Genomic DNA, 22495 nt, shown 5'->3' on the forward strand with positions numbered 1-22495 from the left:
ATCATCATTGCTACAAAACAGGAATGGTTTCACTGCCTGTTCAGACCTGTTCATCATACTTCTCATTTGCAGCAATCTCCATCTTACTTATGCATATAGTTACATCATTTAGCATGATTAGAGATATGCAGTGGCAACTTTTGGCTAATCACTGTTCCTCAAAGATATCTCTACTTTCCCTAGAATTAAATAACACTTCTGCGCCTTTGGTTGTAATGCCAATTACTTTAGGATTATTTTAAAAGTCTTTCAAAATCACTTGTGCTGTGCCAGAATTTCTGTTGCATTCAATCCAGAAGACGTGATCTTTGCATGACTACTGTGTGCAGGCTATCTTTTTCCAGCAATATTTTTCAGGATTCCATGACCTTTCCCCATGAAGTAAAAATAGACTAACAAACTATTACCTCCTGATCAAGTAACTTTGAAGGCATCCAGGCAATATTTCTGCCCAGCCTGTCTTATCTACTGCTATTCCTGTGTATAGTCTCAAATCCTTTTTCTTGTTAAAGAGCTCAGTGCTGCTTAAAATCTATTCTAAAACTGCATTTCCAAGCTCAATTGTTATAGATCTCCTGCAGTAATTCAAAGTTTGCAGCAGAAAGTACAGTGCTAAAAAATCTAAACTTGCTAGAAACTCAATAAAAGGCCGCATGGCATAACTTAAAGAAACTACAGTATCATGTATTATATTTTTTCCCATTACAAGTCTCACAGTGTCACTGTCTATTCTGGTTTGCCTAACAGACTACTTCTAGTTTAGGGCTACTCGACTCAGTCCTTTCCTCCCCAGAAACAAAAAAAAAATATGTATAAATTAAGTTACATTAAGGAGGAAGGACATGGCTTCTGGTGTAGCTATTATGAATTTCTTTGTACTGGATGGTGATTTGTTCCAATATCATAGGATAGAAAGACAAAACTAACCAAACAGTAGCATCATAATTTCACAGCAGGAACATTCACAGTTAATATTAGAATGCAACTAAACTTCAGGTTTTTATTACAGGCAACAAGGCCATTGTGTCATCAGAGATGTGACTTTTTAGTGCAGTTGCACATCAAAGCTACTTTAATGCCATTTTGGAGAATGCTCTTAGTTTCAATGAGCATTTAACATGATCACTGACTCTGGACAGAGGCAGCAATTTCCATTTGTTATAAGGTTGTGATAAATTTAATCAGGTAAATTTTTCCTGTTATTAAAAAAATGAATTCATTCTAATGGAAAAAAAATAATTCATCCTCATTTACACAAGGAGACTGTGATGCCAGTAGTGCTTTGCACCAAAGGAACTTTTTCACTATTCAAATCATTAGGAATTTAACTGTTACACAATGTAACTTTGATACGGGAACAAAAGTTTTGCTTATTTAAATATTACAGTGGATTATTGACACCGTAGAAATTAGAAACAAATCAAGGTTACCTAAAAGAAACTGGTCAAGAAGCCAATGCCAAACCAAACTTTCACTGTGTACTTCAGAGGGACACTATTCAGAGTAACAAGATTGACTTGAATTGTCTCATAGTTGCCTTCCAGAACAAAAAAAACAGTCAAGCAAACAACAAATTATGCAAGATCTCATAATTTCATATAATTCCCCATGCAAGGAGTAATGAGTCTGAAGCTATCCTGCCCCAGCATAGATCAGAAAGGCACTTTGCATTTTCTCTCAAAAAGGGCAAACCCAGGTCTCTGTGAAAAACTCAAGGTTCTTTGGCATAAAAGAAAGAAATTAAAGAATATCCATAATAGAAAGAAAACCTAAGAAGTTAGCAGACACAGTAAAAGCTAACAAAGAGCCTTCCAGAACTTTAGAAGGAGGGTGTGAGGTCAGTGTAAGACACTGTTAGGTTGTGCCACTGAAAACAGAGTGGAAGAGAAAGCATTCAAGTTGTTATTGAGATGAGATATGTATGGGCAAGAGAACACAAAGGTTGTGAAGAGCCTGTCCTTTGTGCAGTGGCTGAAAGCCAGAAAACTACCAGATAAATATATGAAAAATATTTGAATTGGCATGATTTTTATTACTATTAAATTACTGATGTGAACGGATGCATTTGTGGGGAGACTTTTATTTGTGGTTATTTTAAAACTATATTAAATAAACTGAATACATAGCTTATGTTTCTTCTGGGCAAGCTTTTTTTTTTAATTTTACTTAACGGGCTAAATTTCACTAATTTAGGAGTTGAGACTGCATAGCCTCTTTCATCTGCAAGAATTGGCATTTAAACATTTCTAGGTGGAATGTTATTGGAGACCACTAGAGGTACATGGTTGAACATGGGACCTTGTGAGAAGGATTGTCCTACAGTATCCATGAATGCACATAGTCCAGGATAAATCTCTGACTCTGACTATATATATATATATATATATATATATAGTAACTACTAGACATCTTTTACTAAGTATAAACACTGCTACTGATTAAATCTATACTTTATATAGATAAAAATGTTCCTCTGCACATTTCTTTCTGAAATGAAGTTGTTATCGAGAAAAGAGATTGCATTTCATGTTCTTTTTATTTTCAGGTGTGAAGGGGAGCATTTGTTTGTTATTTGAAGCTCTTTTATGAGCTGTAGGTCTATACACACTTACTAGTAGGAATTGCTAAGCGTAAAATAGATGGTATAAAGTAAAATGCTAAAAGAAGGTAATTCAAAACTGTAACAGAAAATCAGAGTAATCGGGTTTGGGTTGGGTAATGTGACAGGTAGTTATGTTTATTCTGTGAAACACAGAAACCTTACCTAAGATCTATCATGTATTCCTAGTTATGGCACAGATTTTGGCCAATTCACAGAGGCTCATTAGGAGAGGTGCCAATATGTCCCACAGCACCCAAAACTCACCCACACTGGGCTGCAGAAGACATGGCTGCATGTAGGGCATGACAATACCCAAAAATCTCTGCTGAAGTGCTGCAATCTTTCCCCAAGTCTCACACAGGACTAAAAATACTAATGGATAATGTGAACTAGTTTGCTCCAGCAGAGTCTAGAGCAACTCATAAGTATTGTGCCAGGAACAGGTTCTTCTACTTTGGGCCCACTTCTGAGAATTTTGCAATAAAAAATGAGAAGGGCATGTGGCATTGTGAGAGTAGCAAAACAAATTGCTGAGTACAATGACACAAATGTTCAAGTTATTTTCTTCAGAAACAAAGGAATAAAAATAGAGCTTTACTTTTTTAAGTTTTGATTTTAACTGTGTGAGGGCTTGGGCTGCAGCTGATGCCACTTGTGGAAAATATAATGCTTTCAGTTTTTCATAATCTTCCTTCAAATGTAAGCAAACATTAAAAGCAGGGTGTGAATATAACAAGTTCTAGAACAAAGGTGCATCAGAGTAGGAAGCTAAAATGCAGTTAGTTAATAAATCTTTATTTGGTTGATTTCATTTAATAGCAAAATGCATGAACTATTTAATCCCTGAAGGGTGGTAGATATTTTTCTTTCAACTAGATAAAATATCCAGCTAATGTATGTGTCATCATTAAGTTCTATCTCTTGTAATCAAGGTAATAGTTGTCCTTCACGGATAAGATGCATTTTCTAGTATTTGGTCAACAGAAAAAGCACTGAAAAATTCTCATATTTCTGTGTGAAATGACAAAATATTGGCAGTCAGTTTCAATTGCAGCTTACAGAAGAAAAAATCTATCAGAAGTGCAATGTTCAAAATTGAAAAATTTTCCAAAAAACTGTGACAGCCTTCATTATTATGAAATGTAAATCTTTGCTTCTGTAGACATAGTCTGATCCTGTTGTACTATCACAAAATAAAACCACTCAGTATGTAATGGCTGAAGGTATTAATAGTTATTTCATGTCATAGAATCAAATCCTGATAAAGATAAAAAATATTACCAAACTTCCTACTAGCATGTCACTGTGGACATCTAACCCTAATAAGCAGTGATGCATGGAGAACCTGCTGCTTCATGTTAGGAACAAATTTACAACAAAAAGATAATTTTAATGTACTTTGCAACACATTTGATTTTTATACACACTTAGATTTTTAAAGTTAAAGTAGATGTTATATCTGTGTTTAACATTTAATTATTTCTAGGTATCTAATAACATCAATAGAGGAAGGAAAGAAGTAAAGTTAGAGACTTAGGTTCTCAGGTATAAAGCTTTTGGAAAAACTTTATACTTAAGAAAGATAAATACTTCAAAGAAAAAAAAATTATGGTGTAGAAGACTTAGTGTATTCCAATTTCTGCCTGAGAGCATCCACATGAATCTGGGCATCAAAAAAAATTGTTTTTATCTGGAGATTTAGATTCTGTGCCTCTGAGGCAAGCTAGGATGTTAAAACAGGTATGTTAAATCTGATTTACTATTCAGAATTGTTGTGCTGATTTTCTCTGTTTATTAAATACTTTCAGATTCACAGCCAAGTAGTCCTCTATCAGTTTATAATTATTACTTTCATTGTCAATATGAAATGCCATGTGAGGAAAAAAGTGCTTCGGGAATTTAGTATAACTTGACAAAAAAACCAAATCTCACATTAAGCTGAAAAGATACCATCTGCTTTGGCTTTATCCTGTTTCTCTGTAGGTGTAATGGATGAAGACAGTTCATTCCAGGAAGTGAATAGCCCCCCTGAGGTGGCTTTCAGGAGATCTGAAGGACAAAGGCGACACCAGTTGAGGATTTAGGAGAGAAAGGTGGGAAAAATGACCTCTATTAAGCAGGACAGATAAATAGTTCTAAGAAGAGGGGATGCAGCAAGTGATCTGGGATCAAATTCTAACACCAAGTTATGGTATAGCAAGGTGTTGTGGACCATAACTCATAATACAGCAAAGACAGAAGATAGAAAATGTCCAAGAGAGGACAACAGGATTTGTGAATAGGCCCTGAGGCTATAAATCATACTGTAAGCAGATATACCAAGTTGTCTGAAGGCAAGCATGAGGTGTGGCATGACAAATTTGGCATTATTGAACATTAGTTGCACTGCAAGAAGTATAAGCTGCAATAGGAAAGACTTATTGTCATTACAGACATGATAAAGGAGTTGAGACTAAATGTGGAAAAATATTCCAGGGTTTTCAAACCACATTGCTCATGAAGTATGTCTTACAAGATGAGATTTGGTGGCTATAAAGAAAGGAGATGGTTTAACTATTAACTTTTCTTTGATACAGGATGTATACATTTAGTTAGAAACACAAAAAAAGACTGGAAAAGTTAGGATCATCATGTTCCAAACTGATAAAAGAACATGGGATGAGGAAAAAGGCAGCACAGCACCACCTGTCTCAGAGCACTGTGTGCACTGTTGGGGATATCACAAGAGTACAACATCAAATAGCAAGAAGCCTCACTGGGAAACTGCATCCCACAGAAAATACATTAATGCATCTCTGTAAAACACTGAGGAACAGGATTACAGACTAAACTTTCTGATAGGTTTGTCTGCTAATCTTACTTTGGTTATTCTGGCTTTTTCTGAGAGAAAGCCTAAATGATGGAGGGAATAATAATAATAATATTCTACTTATGTTTAAAAGTACATCCTGATGCTTAATAATATTCTAGTAAATTTTACTCAGTGATTATGCTGGAAAGGAAAACTTATCAGCATCAGCTATTACCATCAAGCTGTAATGAGAGGCAGGATGATTTTCTTATAATGCTAAAAGCAATGATTGCACTATCTCAAATATAAGAGTAATGATGATGACTGTTTATCTTTGTGCTTATACTCAAAAAAAAAAAAAGTTTTTACTGAGTCCTTTAATTTTGCAGGCTGAAGTATTGATCTGATGTTCACTCTGCCTGGTGGGATCCCTGAGGCAGTATAAAGCATTCATTGCCTGTGCAGTGCTATTGGTGCACAAGGATTAAATATATCATCCCACAGGATGGAGGATTTCTGCTGGAATACAACATTCCTGTCCTACTGTGTCCTAGTCCCATATGCAATATGGTGAGGGAAGTTATTGTGCAAATGAAGTTTGAGGGCAAGACAGCGTCTGGATGTTCTTCAAAGTCTCAGATATTGGCTCAAATCAGGGGCAGACTTCCAAAATAATGGTATAATGTTGGTACTGGGACTTAGCACAGAGAGGATTCACATTTAGATGATGTTTTGTGTATTTGTCATCCTCACTCATTTATAATTTACCTGACTTGAAATCAGAAGTCGGGTAAATTTTGCATATATCTGACAGACAAGAATGCATCCACTAGATTAAATATTTATAAAGTAAAATAGCCACTTTTAAGTGGTAAGATGATGAGCGCTCACATTTATATGGTGAAGCTTGATGAATTTTTATTGATCATTAGTTGCCTACTTAGAACAGATCACAATAAATAATGAAAATTGCAACTTGTAGTCAACTCTTCTGACTGGTCATATAACTGTTGTTTGTTTTGTGTTGTCACAGCAGGCTTTTTCTCCAGATCAAAATATAATTGTCAGCTGTCAAACGGCATTACCCTGCAGCATATTTCTTTTATATAAACTTCAAAATTTCAGGCCACTAAAAGAAAATTATTTTTGTTGAAATAAACTTCTGATTATTGGGACAGAGAGGAGTCTTTTAAATAAACCTTTGTTTGCAGTAAGATGTCTTTCCCATCAGCAGCAAAAATATGAGACCTCAAAGAGACAACAGCAGTATATTTCTTATTGCAGTGTGTTTTTTCTTGAATGGAAAACTTATTGGTTTTCATGAACCTTTTAACTCATTTGAAACCAATTGTTCAAAGTAGAGCTGATAAGCTAGAAGAAGCTTAAACTGCAAGTGCTTTTTCACAGTCATTTCCTTCTAAAGCAATTATTTCCCGATTCACTATCCCTAAACAAATTAATGCTAGAAGAAAGAAATTGGATTAAACAAAGACTTAGTTCTAATAATTTTTACTTTTCAAGTTATTGTTGGATTACAATGTCCTTTACTATCATCTCTAAATTATTTAAAGTAAGCTAAGCAATCTTAATTCTCCTTACTAAATTATTTAGGGTATAAATATTTCCTGTTGAATGCTTTTGTGGCCAAATAATGTAACTCACGCTAAGAGAATAAAATTCATTTTAATGCAATTATACGATGACAATAGCTAGGAACAGTACCTGAAGTGTCTTCCATTAGGTATTCACTCATGAAAATTGTGGAGCTCATGTCAATAAGAGTCATTCCTTATTTTCATTAATAAAATTCCAAAATTCTGAAGGAATTATTGTTACTTTTTTCACAGGACATTAAAGTCAAAAGCAGAAAGCTTTCTTACAATGCATGTTTACTTACAGCTTGTCTTATTTCAAGACCTATCAGATCCTTTTCATTCATTGCTATGAGTTCACAGATATAGGACAAATAAACCACAGAGTGAGTGAACATCCTGGAGGGCTTCAAGACACCACAATCTTACTTTTAAAGAGGAATTTATACTAGACAGTATAAATTTATACAGTGAAGTATTAATTACATAATTCTATATTTCACAGCACTTCACTTGTTAAGGGAAGATAGGCCAGACCCAGCTGACCAGGAATTTAAATCAGTAGGATGTTTGTCATTAATTTGACAGGATCATGTCTGAGGTTAGAAAACTTCAGAAATAAGTGTGGAGGTCAGTAAGATCTATGCCTGATGTAGTTTTTAGCTTTAAATAAAAGGCCAAGCTTGTTTCTGCAGCTCTGCCTGCAGAAACTCTCACCATTCCAAATTTATATAAAATATTTTATTACAGTAGGCTATTGACACAGTCTGTCTGCTTTAGGTGTCTCTAGAAAGAATATACCATGGAAACAAAGAGTTTGAATGGAAATCAACTTCTAGATGCAGTATTTCTTATTGAAAATCCCCAGATTTTTTTTCCCCAGAAAATTAATATCCATTGGCATGCTAGAGGAGCTAACTACTCCCCAGCAGGAAAAAGCCAAATATGTTGAATAGTGTAATATTAAATAAAATGTATAATTCCTAGTTTTTTAGTGCAAGTGGGAAGAAAATTATTCTGAAATAACCCATTCCAAAGAAAGAAAACAGGAGGATGAACACCCTGGTTTATGTGGTCCTCACTATTTGGAGTAAGAAAATTTCTTACCCTCTGCCCTGTCGCAGCATATGCCACAGCACATGTTGCAGTTAAGACAGCCACAATACACACAGTACCATCATACAGCTTCCAAAAAGCTTCAGCCCATACAGAGCAACACCACACCACATCAGAAGGCTTCAAGTGTGCCCTCTGTTCCCTTGAGTGACTGGTCAGTAACCTGGGCACTCCATGGCTCATTGCTGTCAGTGCTGCCCACCTGCTTCTCACAGCTGTACCCACTGGGGATGAGGCTCAGCCACAGCCCCACTGGGGGCCCAGCACAAACTGTGAATCTACACTGCTCCTGTGACAGCAAAATTCTCTACAGTGTTAAAGAACAGTCTTATGCTCAGATATGTAGTCCACTGGAAAGAGTGCTGCAAGCTACTGGACTGAAACACCAAACCTTAGAGCCTCTTTCTTAAGCTCATAAAGACTTTTGCATAGAAACAGCCTAAGGATTACCTTGCTCTCTGATACTAGCTCTCATATAGGTCAATATGCTGAGCTTTCAGGTAGAGAACATTTACTTGGATCCTTACTTCAGCCTTGTCATGAGGGCCAGAAACAAGAGAAGCAGAGCTTGATGCATTTAGAAATAGAAAATTTCCTGTACAAAGATGCAGTTAGATGAGTCTTATTTGTTAACACAGAGGAGATGACTGCTAACTCCTTGGAAGTAAAGATGCACTACTGGTATAAATCAGACCTACATACCTCATTTTATTTCAGAATGACTTAAAAGCTGCATTGCTAGCTGCCTGATGCATCTTTTATACTAGAAATAATCATATGTCTCAACTCCTGGGCTTGCCTTTGTAATGCTGTCATTCTGCCACACTTAGTGTTTCTAGGATGGCTGGGGAGAGCTGAGAAGCCAGACCCAAAACCCTAGCAGAGATTGTAAACAATACATGAAAAAATATCTCCTTAAAAAAAAAAATCTGTTTTTCATGCAGGCTGTTACAAGAAAAATATACCTGGAGAGAAAAAACTAATGATTCAGTTGGTGAGAGAGGAGAGAAAAAATTCTTTTCTAGTACATTGACAAATACTCAGTTTGTCAGCATTAGGTGTCCTGTGTCTCCCATAGAGATCCTTGGGGAAAAAAAAAAAGATTCTGCAAAACTTGACCTTTTGCTTTCATAACTTTTCCTTCTAAAAATAAAATTAAGGAGGTTTTGCCTTATCTTTGCTCATCGGCATTAGGTGCCTCTGAAGGGTTAGAGCTTTGGCTAGGACAGTCTCTCCAGATTTCTTTCAGAGCCCCTGGAGATAAATCAGGAAAGAAGAAAGATTTGTTTCACTCTGAAGAGAAGTCATTTTCTGATTGCCTGAATGGCAAGAAAATCAGCTTCAAACCCTTCTCCCAGGTCAATGAAGAAATTTTGTTTTCAGTGAAACTGAAAATGTTTAGCATACTTTGCCAAGTCATAGTAATTTGGTCATATGGTGGGTGAATGGTGATATGAGCCATCTCATCAAGCAATATGTCCTCTCAGGGGTGAAGCTGTGGAGTTACTATCACAAATGCACTGGCATTTTCTTCACTAGTAATTTCCCTCAAGAATGAATTTGAGTATGCCATCTTGAGTTCATTATTCACTACTGTGAATGTTCTCACTCTCTAGATCCATAGCAAGTTAAAAACTAAAAGAAGTTTGTTTTCATGCATCAGAAATGATGACTTTCTAATCATCAGTATTCTGCTTTATGCTGCCTTTCATTCTCTATCATACCTGCTTGGACTGCAATACTAGCCAGAAATGGAAGGCACATGACTATTAAATAAAAGAATGGTAATGTATTTTCTTTCTTCTTTTCTTACCCATGCTGTAAAGAAGTAAGTACATCTGCAATTCAGAATTTTATAGCTGAGGTGCTGCTAAGAATTATGGATGGCCTTCGTATAAAATTGAATCTCTCTCATGTTATGCCAAAGATCCAGGTGCTTCCTCTGAGCCTTAAGGTAGAATCTGTAGGAGAAGTAGGATCGTACAAGCACTTTCAAGCCTGCACATTCAACGTTTAATAGAATATGCATAAGTCCCTTTGATTCAAATGCTGGAAGACATAAGTAAGCTCAACTTGTCCAACTCTTCAGCACCAGCTACCACCTCTAGAAACAGCATGTGGAAGGGAGGTGGAGGAAAGATGTCTAATGATTCAGTGAGGAAAATAAGGCATCAGAAAAACAAAGGGTTTTTTTGCAAGCCATGTTTTGTTCAGCTGTGGCTGTGGCTATCCTGGTTTATACCACAGCTGTGCCCAAAAGACTGAAAGAATACCTGAGTTTTTCATCACAGAGAAATTAAGGAAGGTTATATGGGAAAGAGGGAAGGGAAATAGGGTACCAAACTGGAATAAACAACATCTAGTAAAGCAAACTGACTTACCTAAACCCTAGTCAGCACAACTTTACAAATAATGAGGAAAGCAAAAATGACATGGCTCAACACTTGCTAATGCAGCTTGGGCAGGGTGAAATGACTACCAGGGAAGCCTTTTCTAGCCAACACTAATTTCACCAAGATGCTTTCTACTAACTTTCTACTAGTTGTGTCAGTACAGACTGACAGCAGGAACATGAGGCAGATGTGCAATGTCAGAATGACCAGCTGGTGATGGCTCGCTATAGTTACCCTGTTAAAAAGTATTCTGTGGAAGTGCATGAATGGTAATGCACTCCCAAACTGGAATGTATTCCGTGTGGAGAGCCCACAGTCCATTGAGGCTAATCGCTGACTAATTATCTTGTGCTTGTGCTGGGGAAACCCACTAAAATTGGCAAAGGTATTTACAGTACTGGAGTTGTCTGGGCATAGACCTGGGCCTTCCTGGGTAACAGATGCCCTGAAACTACCTTGCTAGGCTAGTCATCAAACCTTGACAATTACTAAGCTGAAAAAACTGAAATCTCATCCTCAATTACTTTTATGCAATTTATAAAGCTGTCAGGTGTTCTCACTGAATCATTATAAGATCTACTGTGACATACAGAATCATAAAGCTCTGAGATACTACCATGCTTATGAACATCTACTATATTAAATGTAACTTTGTCTAACAACAATAATTTTGTAACAAAGAGAATACAGTACTAAAAGAAAAACTTGATTCATGGGACTTTCAAGAAATGTTTCTATTTTTCTGTTGCCACATAGAATTCAGGACAGAATTGAGGCCTAGTGATTTTTCAGGGAAGTGCTGTGTGGAACAGTCTTGGGCAAGTCCACATTACAAAATCTTTATTCTTACTGAATTTGAAAACAGCACTGCTCAATAACCGGAAGTTTGACCTTCATTTTGGTGTAATTTTCAGTGCATTACTCAAAACCACATATGATTGCTGATGATCCCATATAGAAAAAGAAAGAATTCATATATGTGATAAGTTTTCCAGACTACAAATCTCTCATAAGGATACTAGAAAGACGTATTTTAGAGTTCATGATATGGTTGACAATCGAAGATTAAAAAGATCAAATGCTCAAACCAGAAGTATACAACAAATGGATTTTTATTGACTGTTTTGGATAAATGGATTAATTTAAAAAAAAAACAAAAAGCATATTACAAACTGGTGCAGTACCATAAAATTTGTTTGAACATGTGGAGATGCCATTTTTAGCCTGCACAGCTCCTGCAGCGCTGGAGCCCATTCTCATTGCAAGCAGTACACTTGAGGGCTTTGAAGGAGTCCGTAAAGCAGTTCCGGAATACGGACATCTTGCTCCCATGGCACGCTGAGCACGGCAGGAAACCAAAGCCCCCACAAGAGGGGCACTCTTGAGGGTGCTGGACTCTCTGCTCAAAGAATGAAAGAAAGAAAAAAATGTTACCTCATCAACCACCATAAGGTCTAGGACAATGAGGACTCCAGGACAGCTAAAAATACACATCCTGGTTCCCATTTTGGGCAAGACTCACCACCCATCCCATGGCAAACCACCATGGAAGAGCAGTAAGTCTGCCTTTTCCTTTGACCAGATCCACATGCAATGTCAGAGAGGCTCCCTGCAGGTTCACTGGTCACTTAATACCTCTGTAGCCTGCATTTACACTTGCCCAAATAGCAAGTGAAAGGATAGCTTGCATGCATTACTTGGATGTTGTTTATGTCTAGATTAAATCTAGAGGTATTGCGATGATTGAATCCAAACTCCAGGTAGTTTATGCTGATGCTATGTTTTCTATGCTGTACATTAAAATATTATGACTTTCTGCATTTGCATGCTCATGCTGAACATATTATACCTATTACAGTTAAAGCTGATGATATCAAAAAGCCATTCATAGTTTCTGACAAGTGGTACTCAAGGAAATAAGTGGTGTATTCAAATTTATGTGTGTAGAATGCTGAAACTTTATGAGTAAAGAAGAAAGATCATCAGTGTCCAACAGTTATACCCAGAAGGAAGGCTTGAGGCCTCTCAATTATCCCAATTCCCAAGTAAAACAATAAATTTCCTCTATTTTTTTATTGGATTAAAGACAGCAGAGCATAGAAGAAGAGATTTCAAAGACACTTTTAAGTTTCACTTGCTGAAAATGTGGCTAGTTTATTTAATGATTGCCTTAAAGGTCAAATCAGAGAAAGGAAAGGTATGCCACTTTGTGTACTTACCACCACATCTTTTAGCATTGCACTGCTGAGTAAGGACTTTGCAGGTTTGTTCACAAAGAACAAAAATCCATACAATTCCTGCTACTGTTAGTCTGAGGAATTATGTACCACTAAAAATTAGTGAAAAATTATTACCAGAGTACAGTAAAATACCCACAGAAAATGTAGTATACGGAGCATCATCAAGAAAAAATGAAAATATTTCTGCAAATCCATTAATAATTGCATTCATCTATTGAAAACTCAGATGAACACGCAAACAAGGCATTTTTTTTTCTTTTTGTTCTGTAGCTTATAAACTTGCTGTTCTTCACAAGGCAAACAGCTCCTATTACTATTAGCTCTTCCAGATTGGAAATATTTAATGGAAAATTAATATTCTTTTTATCTCAGGTGTGCTCCCATCTTTTGTAATTTTTGATGACTGTTTACTTCATTGAAAATCATTGCAAATAATCTCAAAATTTTAGGAGAATAATATTTTTAATCTTTATATTAATTATTGCTTGTTGGGCTTGTAAATGTACAGATACCTTTAGATGTAGTTAAGAGAACTAATAGAGTTAGTTACTAAAACAAAGCAAAATTGCTTTAGCTCAGTTTCTTGAACAATGGCCATTTTCTCCTTGAACAGATGGCAGTTTGTGGAACCACTTCCTTCATCTCCAGCAAAGAAGAAAACAGACTGCCCCTTGCAATTGCAGTAAACCCATTTTTGAGACAAAAATAAATGAGAGAAAGAAAAAACGCAAACCAACCAAACACACCAAAAACAACACCAAAAGGCAGTGAAGCAGTGATTGTATTCAGTGAGAAGTTATCAGTTTCCTGTAGTCTGACATTGTTTGTCCTATATATGTACTTTTTTGTCTCAAGATTAGGACACACATTTGGCTAGGTAATAACAATTTTGGGCTTCCATCCCAAAACAGGGTGCAACAAAGAGTAAAACAAAAAAAAAAAAGCAAAAAAAAAAAAGCATTTGGGTTCATCAGTTTATAGTAGAAGAAAAGGAAATGGTAAAAAAAGAAAATCTACTTGATTACAAGTAGTAAATGTATATTCCCTATATTTATTTGCAGAAATACAATTACCTCAATTTTGGTTAAGAGATCCTGCAGTTCCCCAGATTCATTCATTAGTAAAATTTTCTCAGCACCCTATTGGGAAAAGAAGATGAAAAATGTCAGGCATTTTACCATGCAAAAACCAGAGATGATTAGAAGATTTGGACTTGAAATTTTAAACAGGCTGAGGACAAATTTGACTCACATTAATTATATTGCAATTAGGTCAACCTTAGTAAAGCTAGAAGGAGAGGAGAATCTAATCACAGGTCTGATAGTAATGCCTAAAGTTTGTTAACAGGTGATGTATCACATTTCCTTTTCTGCAAAAGGTGACATAGCTTGGAAATTCTGATTGTCTTCCCTTTATTTTACAGGGTATGTTTCCTGACAGAATAAGAAATATTTCTAGTTATTATGTAAAAAAAATACAATTTTATAAATATACAACACAGCAAAATGAGAAGAGGAGATTGTATTTCAAATATTCTGGCAGCTGAGCACTGAATTAAGACATAATGTACCTAATGTACAATACAAGGAGAAAAAGACTAATGAAAACACTCTAACAACATTAAAGTCAGACACAACAGTACATAATAATAATTTAATCTGACTACATTAGGCCTCTTAGAGTTTCTGCATCCTGAGCCAAAGCTCTACTGAAGTGTTGGGGACTTTTTCCTCCTGTAAGTAAATGCTAAGAGACCTGCAGACAAAATTAGTGTTAGGGAAGATATGGAACTCTTTGTTCCCTTCTCTTCTAATTAGAGCACCACATAAGAACATCTATACTTTACTTAGGGAACCAATTTCATTGAATATTAATTATTGTGAAATACTTGTAAACACATTTTAACCAGAAACCAACAAAAGGTGAGGAAACTGAGACACAGATACACAGGCCTTGCTTGTTGCCGGGGCAATTGGCCACATCTTCACCCCGTGGTGAGTACATGCTGTTGTGCTGCCTCAGTTTGCTGGTCCCTACATTTCCAGATTGTTAAATTTTGTCTTTGAGTTTGCTTCCAGCCTTAACTAAAAGGTGTGGTGGGACACTGGCACAGGGCTGAGGTGCAGTGGGATGCTGGCACACATCTCAAGTGCCACTAGTTTGAACTACCCATGGTCAGCCCCAGCACCTCTCCCAGTTTCTGGGAAGTACAGGAAAAGCTGCTGGTTAGCACAGGGAATACATGTGTGACCCTAATGTACCTCTAAGTGTCCAACTTTTCACAGAACCTTGCTGGGAACTACTGAGGCTACAAGTGTGTAGCCCAAAAGCCAACTAAAGGCAACTAAACCTTTCAAAGCTCTTTTTATGACACCCTACTAAGGTTATTTTCCCTATAGAATCTTTTTGCTCTAGGTTTGTAAACACTTTTGAGTCTGTGTTTGATGATTTTAATTAATAAGGAAAATGCTTATATCTTAGTGGCTGTGGAAAGCCACATTTTCAGCGGACACTACTCTTACAGTGTTACACTTTCAAATAGAGATATTTAAAAAAAAATAAGTGTCACACAAGGTAATTAGTTGTAGTTAATTAGTCACAGAAGATGACAGAGGACTGATGAGCTGGCCTTATTGTGCTGACTCCTGAAATCCATTACAGGTCACGGGCACAGAGTGCACCAGCTCCAACATGTGCATGAGGCTGTCTGACTCCCCAGTAGAGCAGGCTTTAGCAGTCTGTTGGCCCCTTTCATGCTTGTCCTCTCATCTTTGCTTTCACACAGAGGAGCAGGCAATGGGAGCAACGTGGCCAAGGCAGCACATGGAGTATTAGCTTGGGGTTTGGATACACTGCAGCAGCTTAAGACAAACCTTGTGCTGCTCTTCTCTGTTGCCACAGGGAAAAGCATTCCTGTAACTTCTGCCCTATGTTTCCGTGATGTTGTATAATGCTAATTGGCTTTTACAACACAGTAATTAAATGCTTGACAGGTTTCCCATTATAGATTTATATTTTAAAGAATTTATATTTCTGATGACATTCAGTCAGCTGGGTTCCTTTCAAAGTAGACAGCTATGGTTTTTAAATTAAAACCCAAACATCAGAATGGCTATCAATGTTTTTGAGTGCCACTCTGTCTTCTCTGATTAATGGCTGCCCCAAGTGAAATATAAGTAAAAGTCTGTAGAGGTTAACCTTCCCTCTGGATCTTTGAGTCTTAACACACAGAATCCATAATTAATAGAGTAATTAACACAGCTGTTAAGTCCAATAGGTGCTTTCTGACCAGAAAGCGATGACTTTCTTTTACCTCCTAGGTTGTGCTCAGTCCACAATTACTTGGAAAGGAACGTGAAGCCTTAAATAGTCTGTCCCTCCAGAGAGTAATATAAGGAGTATGAGGGACAATGGGCATAATCTTCAGTGAGAAGTGAGTTTTCAGGTTTTTTACCCATTTTTTAAAATTTCAAAGCAGAAGCCTGTGAATCCTTTGTCTACTAATTTTACTGAATCTCTACCATGCTGGAGGAGTCCAGGGGTTGTAGTCAGATATTCCATTGGCAAGGAAATGCCACAGACATGGCTAAATCACTCAGCATTTTTTCCAGACCCTTTTAATTAATAAAATTATTTTCCCTTGAGGACATACAGAAATTAACATCATATTTCAAATATTAAATTCCCATTAACTGTAGAACTAGGACAAGGTCCACTAAGCTTTCTACTGCCCCAACTCTGTCTGTTCAATAAACGTGTCTGTTGCTACCTATCTTGGATATAAACCATTACCATTTCCACAATGTAATTCTTAATCAAGGAATAAACACAGATATATGGCTCTGCATTTGGCTTTACTAGAATACCTGCGGGTTTTGGGAAGCAGCCTCTCTTCCACATCACTCCTTATATACTGAGAAAGATTAGCAAGGCCCCACAGCATCCCTCTTGTGGACACATTTGCATTGCAGATAAATTGCATGCCTTATTTCCTATTTTGCTAGCACATAAGCAAAAGGCTTCTTGTTAAGGCAGCAAAAATGCACTCACACACTTCACCATTCACTGGCCCACATCTTCACTGGGACATTCTGAGGAGCTGGGCTGTGCATGTCCTGTCCCTGCCCACAACATCACACCTCTCACAGTCAGGGGCTCCTTGGCAGCAGGTACACAGGGGTTACAAATAACTGCCTGGAAATCTGCCCATCAGCTGAGACAATTGACACTGCAATATAGTACCAGCACCAGAAATTCTGGATTTGGTATGCAAAGAATGGGAAAGGTTAATGTGTAAAAAGCAACTGAACACTGTGTTTCCTGACATGTTAAACTGCAAAATGGAGGAAACAAGTGGGAAAAGCCTAGGTGACTGAATGCAATAATTAAATAATAGTAATACTGGCACAGAGCCATTCATATCCTCCCATTAAGTGAATACCAGAAGAATGTATTTAACAAAACACAGAGAACAACTAAATATATATGGCCACTGGATATCAGCTAAAAGGAAACTGTTAATTCCTGTTTCACAAAAAAAATATTTTACACATGCATTTTCTAAAAGTCAGTTACAAAAACAGTCGCATTATTCTTTGGAAAGGATCATAACCGATGTGTCAAATAAAATAATTTTACTATAAATCTAATGCTGGTTTGCATTTATTCTAGCTGGGAAAACTAAACAGGAGACATTTTCTTCAGAAAAAACAGTCTTAAATTCACATATCTGAAAAAAATCAAGGTTCACTTGTATGGCAAGTGAACGCTGGAATTCAATCATATATTTCAAGTGAAAAAAATACATGTATTTTTTAAATATTATGCTATGAGTTAACATATTTACAATGAATTACTTATTTGGCTGTTTTATTTGCATCCCTTTCCCAGGAGTATAAATACATATATGTATATATATGTATATATGTATATATACATAAACCTTCAACTATTCTGAATGGCTTTATAAGTCTAAATGAATGCTCCATTATTTTTTTTTTTCTGTGTGGCTTTCTGTTGTCTGGAAGTAATTTTTTATTCTGCATTGGTTTATCCCAGCAGATGGCATAATTCCATTTCAGATAGAGACAACCTCAGGTAAAAAGAAGGGATTAGATCAGCCAGTAAAGAGCATGCAGCAGAAAGAAACAGCAATTTCCTGACAGACTGATATTTAGACAGTGTGTGTCAAGCAATACAATGAGTCAATCCTGAAAAAAAAGAAATTAAAAGCCCCGCTGTACTGCAGCATGCAGTACATTCCCTGACAGGGGCTAAATATGATTTTTTTATTGCTTCTGCCCAAGTCATGGATTTGTTTCATTGTCCCTGTGCAGGCAATGATAAATTCCACAGCACTGTGAATATTTATCCCCACAGCCTGCAATGCTCAAACAACTTTGTCCGTGCTTCTGAATAGCTTGGGTACAATATACTCTATCAGATGTACATATGCTGGGTTTTGGTGCTTTCATTACTTTTATCTCATTAAGAATAATCTTTCACCTTTCAAAATTGTTCATATTTTATTTCAGGGTTGGGATTTTTTCTCGTTATGACTCATTGAAAGCTGCATAGCTCAATATAGATTCTCCTTTGTACTGCTCCATGCAATCTCCTTCAGGGAAGGGTTTCTCAGGAAACAAATACTCAAAATGAAAACAAAAGAAATAAAGAGGAAAATATTGCATGATTTATTTACTGACACACCAGGCTTTGGGATTTCTGTGTTTCATTTGTGTATCAGAAGTTAATTACTATAAAAACCATTATAGAAATATCCATGTTACCAACGAGACCAAATTCTGTAATTAGTTCTCAATTGCGTTTTAATGAAACACAAGCCTAGCACAGGTTCCAGCCAAAATACAGCCTTTGGGGTCACAATGCACTGTCTTCTGAAGGTGAATTGACAGAGCTGGGGGGGAAATACTTGATTGCCAGACCTTCTCAACACACACCCCTCCTTATTTCTCTAAATGAATGAATTTCACATTCTCTTGTGAAGACATATTAAGACAGAGAAATAACTGCCATAAAATAATGGGGCTTGCCACATTTACCAAACAGAATGAGGGCATACAGGTCCCTCGAGCCTGTCCAAGTGACAGGCTCCTCCTGGGGCTCTTCTTCCCCAGCATCCTGCCAGCCACAGGCGCTCCGCTCACAGCCACGGAGTGCTGCCCATGTTAGCCTTGCTCACACTGAACTTGGCTTTCTCATCATGCTAAAGCACATCCCCTCTCAGCTAAAGCACACCAGAATGGTGTTGCAGCAAGCAGCAGTGCCTCCCATGATGATAATTAGTGGAGAGCATGGGGGGCACAGACCTTGTGCAGGAGGAGGGGTGAGGCACACGCTGCCATGAGCTCCCTGTGAGCAGAGGAACTGTCTCATGCATTGTTCCCTGCCTGCAAAGCTGCTTTTCCACAAATAATGTCATTCTTACATGAAATAACTTTAATTAACTCATTAAACTAAAGTTTTTTCCAGCTAACTACAGTGTACCTCATCAAGTTAAGGGGAAAAAAAAAGAGAAAGGAAAAGAAGCAGGAAAACCCACCCCATATCTGGGGGTTTTCCTGGTTTTTAGTAGCCCAATTTAGTTTTCTTGTGCTAAACAATGTAAATGTCATTTCCTTGCTGCAATAAATGTGTCTAGATCATAGTAAAAGCTATCTTCCTAATTCACTTGCCTTCTTTTCTACACCTCTCTAAAGAATCTCATACAGTACTTAGAGAGCTTAAATGAGATTTTATTGGGTTTTACACTGTCACTCCTCTTTTAGAAAACAATTTTCTCACAGTCTTTGAAAACAAACAAACAAACAAAAAATCCCCCAACTGGGAGTAACTTAATGAGCCATCCATTGTGGAGTTGTGTTTTTAGGTTCCACTGTATGTATGTTCAAAATGGTTTATCCCTCTGTACCCCCCTTGTGCCTTTTCCGTTCATCCCAGGTTTTCCCATCAGCATGTGTGTGTCCATCAATCCCAAAAACCCTGACTCATGCCCCTGACCCCGCCCTGGTGACTTTTCCATCCTTCCCCTCTGTCTGGAAGCTTCTGCCGGGGTCGCTGGGTGATGGACAATGGCCTGGGGTCCCTCCCCTCCTCCCTGCTCAGTGGATACCCCGGTGTCCTTCCCTCGGGGGGCCACTCCCATGTCTTCTCCCATTGCCTGATCGGTTTCCCTGCCCTCCCTATATCAGGGCCTGCTCGAGGCCCAGAGCTCACTCTCTTCTGGGACCTCTTCGAGTGCTGTTGGGCTCTGGGGCTCTCCTCGGAGTCACAATAAATCTTGGACTTATCCCCAGAAGAGTGTCGCCTCCATCCTTGCCAGTGGGATCAGCGGTGTCCTCGGAGCCACGCAGGCACTCTCTAAAGCCCAGCTGGGTTCAGCAGGGAGTGCCTCTCGCTGCCCTCTCGCCCTGTGGAGCTAGCCAGGGCTGGCAATAGATCTGCTCTAGCGAAGTTGGGACGAGACACGGCAATCCATCATACCAAAAATGACCATATCCAGGCATTTCCTCCAGTTAACCGCATTATTTATTTAATCAGTTTCAGTAGCTTATCTGAATTCTTTTGACAAATTGATCATGTGTGGACTGACATTTTCTTGGAGTCAATCATAATTCACTACTTACACTTTTAACATAATAATTAGATGAACAAATCTTCATCTGAATCTTGTTGAATTTTAAGCTGCTCTTAAATGTAGCACTTTTACTCGTGTGTGGCTGGAGAACTCTCCAAACCAGAGTTTTGATAAAAGCATATTCTACAATGAAGTAAAAATCACTGTCTGCTAATATTCTGCACACAAATGGTTTTACAGCTGCTCTAGTGATCTGGCAAGGCCTTTGACTGCAAATGCATTTGTTATAATGCTCAGGGCAGCCTAACTCATGCAGAACATGGAAATCTTGGAAGGGATGAGGAAAAAGAGGAGAAAGTGTTCATACAGCCCCAATATTTATTATCCCCGATTGATGGTTACACTGCATTTTGTTACTTAAATGTTTTATGAAAATGAAAGCTTTAAGTGATGCAAACACAGTAACCTCACTGTGTTTAAATATAGTTTGCCTTCACAAATCACAGCCTCGCAGTTGGTGCTAATTGCTAGCTTTTCACCACTCAAGACAAATACCTTCTCTGAGTTTTCAAACTGTTTTCTTTGTGCCACTTTCCAGAATCTTTTTATTTTGATTTTTTTTTTCTGTTTATAAGAAATAAATTTCAAATATACAGGTTCAATGAAAAGGTGATTTCGAATGTAAATAGGCTTCTACACCTAGAATACTAGTGTGCAAATTGGGATTTTGCATTTGGAGTTTATGTCTTACAGTAGGGCAGTGTTGGGCTCTCCTTCTCTCTCTTCTACAGCTAGGCTTTTTAAAAAGTAAGTATTAATCAATTTTGGATCTAAAATATGTTCAGTTGATTACAGATCCTGATACAGACTACATCATCTAAAATTCAATGTATATTTAAAGTCTGATACCCCAAAGTGTTAGTCTCTTAATTCAACACAGATATTAATAAATGACAGGTTTATGCTATGTGTGTCCATCTTCCTGGGTCAATCATACATACAGGTTCTCATAAGGAAAAAAAATCAATTTCTCTAGATTTTCATGGTTTCAACTACAAAATAAGATATTTTTTTAAGAAGCAGGTGATATCTTAGATGTACTATTGCCTCTTACTCCCTAGTTATCTTTTTCATCTTCAGATCAAACTTATCAGTGAAGGTCTGTGCAGTGCATACTACAAAAGGATTTCTGTCTTAGCTTGTTACCATGACTGCAGCATTGGAGCCAATTTTCTTAAAATCTTGCTTCTCATTCATCAAGATTTCATCTGCTCCTCCCAATTGTAGAATAAAATATAGGTTCATGCTTTACTTACCCCAAGATAATGGCCATCAATAAACACAACAGGGAGTGAGGGAAGTTCGCAGACACTTCTGCATCTTTCATCTAGTTCTTTTCCATAATCACTGTTCAGAGCAATGTTTTTTTCTTCAAACTTAACTCTATGATTTTGAAATATCTTTCTAACCAGTTCACATCTTTCAAAAGTGGTTCTCACCACACGAAGACTGGTAGTATAAATTACTATGCGGCCAAACTCTGGGACTGTTGAGACCTGGAAAAAAAAATAGTTCCTATTACATTAAGCAAAGGGTTAATATCTTCCAAGTATTGAGTGATTTTATTTAAAATATTATTAAAAAAAAAAAAAAAAAACAAAAAAAAAAAACAGCATTTAAAAACAGCAATTTAAGGCAATTTAAGTTTTTAAGTAAGGTGCAACTTGACTTTTTTGGAAAGTCTTAGAGAAGGTAAGTCAACATATATTTTCAAGAAACAGATATATTTTAGATCCTGATGGACTTCCAAATGGGAATAAATTGACACTGATCTGCTGATGTCTGATTCTCTTAATACAGTCACTTGTGTTTGCACAGAGTTTGATAGTATCCAGACTAAGACTAAGCTTGCTAGCTTAGATGTTATTGACAATCTGCTTCAAGACAAAAGCCTAAGCTAAGCCTTAGCATGTCCATGACCAAACATTAGCTTAGAATACTTTAAGTCTCCATGCTGGACTAGATTATGACTGCAGAAGGTACAGCTGAATCCCTAATTTTTAATGTAGTTCCACAACAAATTACTTTGACATCCAAACAACAGTAAAAAAGTGTATTTTTTTTTTTTTGTGTATTCAATGTCCAATCAAAAACCTACTGCAGC

The 22495-nt window shown here is 37.2% G+C and overlaps 1 protein-coding gene across 2 annotated transcripts in view; it reads right to left on the reverse strand.

Annotated features, from left to right (window-relative positions):
• Positions 1-11707: 11707 nt before the first annotated feature.
• The window catches only part of GRXCR1 (glutaredoxin and cysteine rich domain containing 1), a 36855-nt gene continuing 26067 nt past the window's right edge, over positions 11708-22495 (reverse strand). Inside the window, exons 2-4 of one of the 2 annotated variants that reach the window (XM_053976847.1) lie at positions 21648-21887; positions 13808-13873; positions 11708-11893 (exon numbers count right to left, since the gene is read on the reverse strand). In XM_053976847.1, coding sequence (XP_053832822.1) covers positions 11714-11893; positions 13808-13873; positions 21648-21887 — 486 coding nt within the window. In that variant the 3' untranslated portion in view covers positions 11708-11713. The remainder of the gene's footprint in view (positions 11894-13807; positions 13874-21647; positions 21888-22495) is intronic. The other variant, XM_053976849.1, reaches the window with a different exon arrangement.

The sequence above is a fragment of the Vidua macroura genome, chromosome 4 (assembly GCF_024509145.1).
Source record: "Vidua macroura isolate BioBank_ID:100142 chromosome 4, ASM2450914v1, whole genome shotgun sequence".
In the NCBI taxonomy this organism is placed as follows: Eukaryota; Metazoa; Chordata; class Aves; order Passeriformes; family Viduidae; genus Vidua; species Vidua macroura.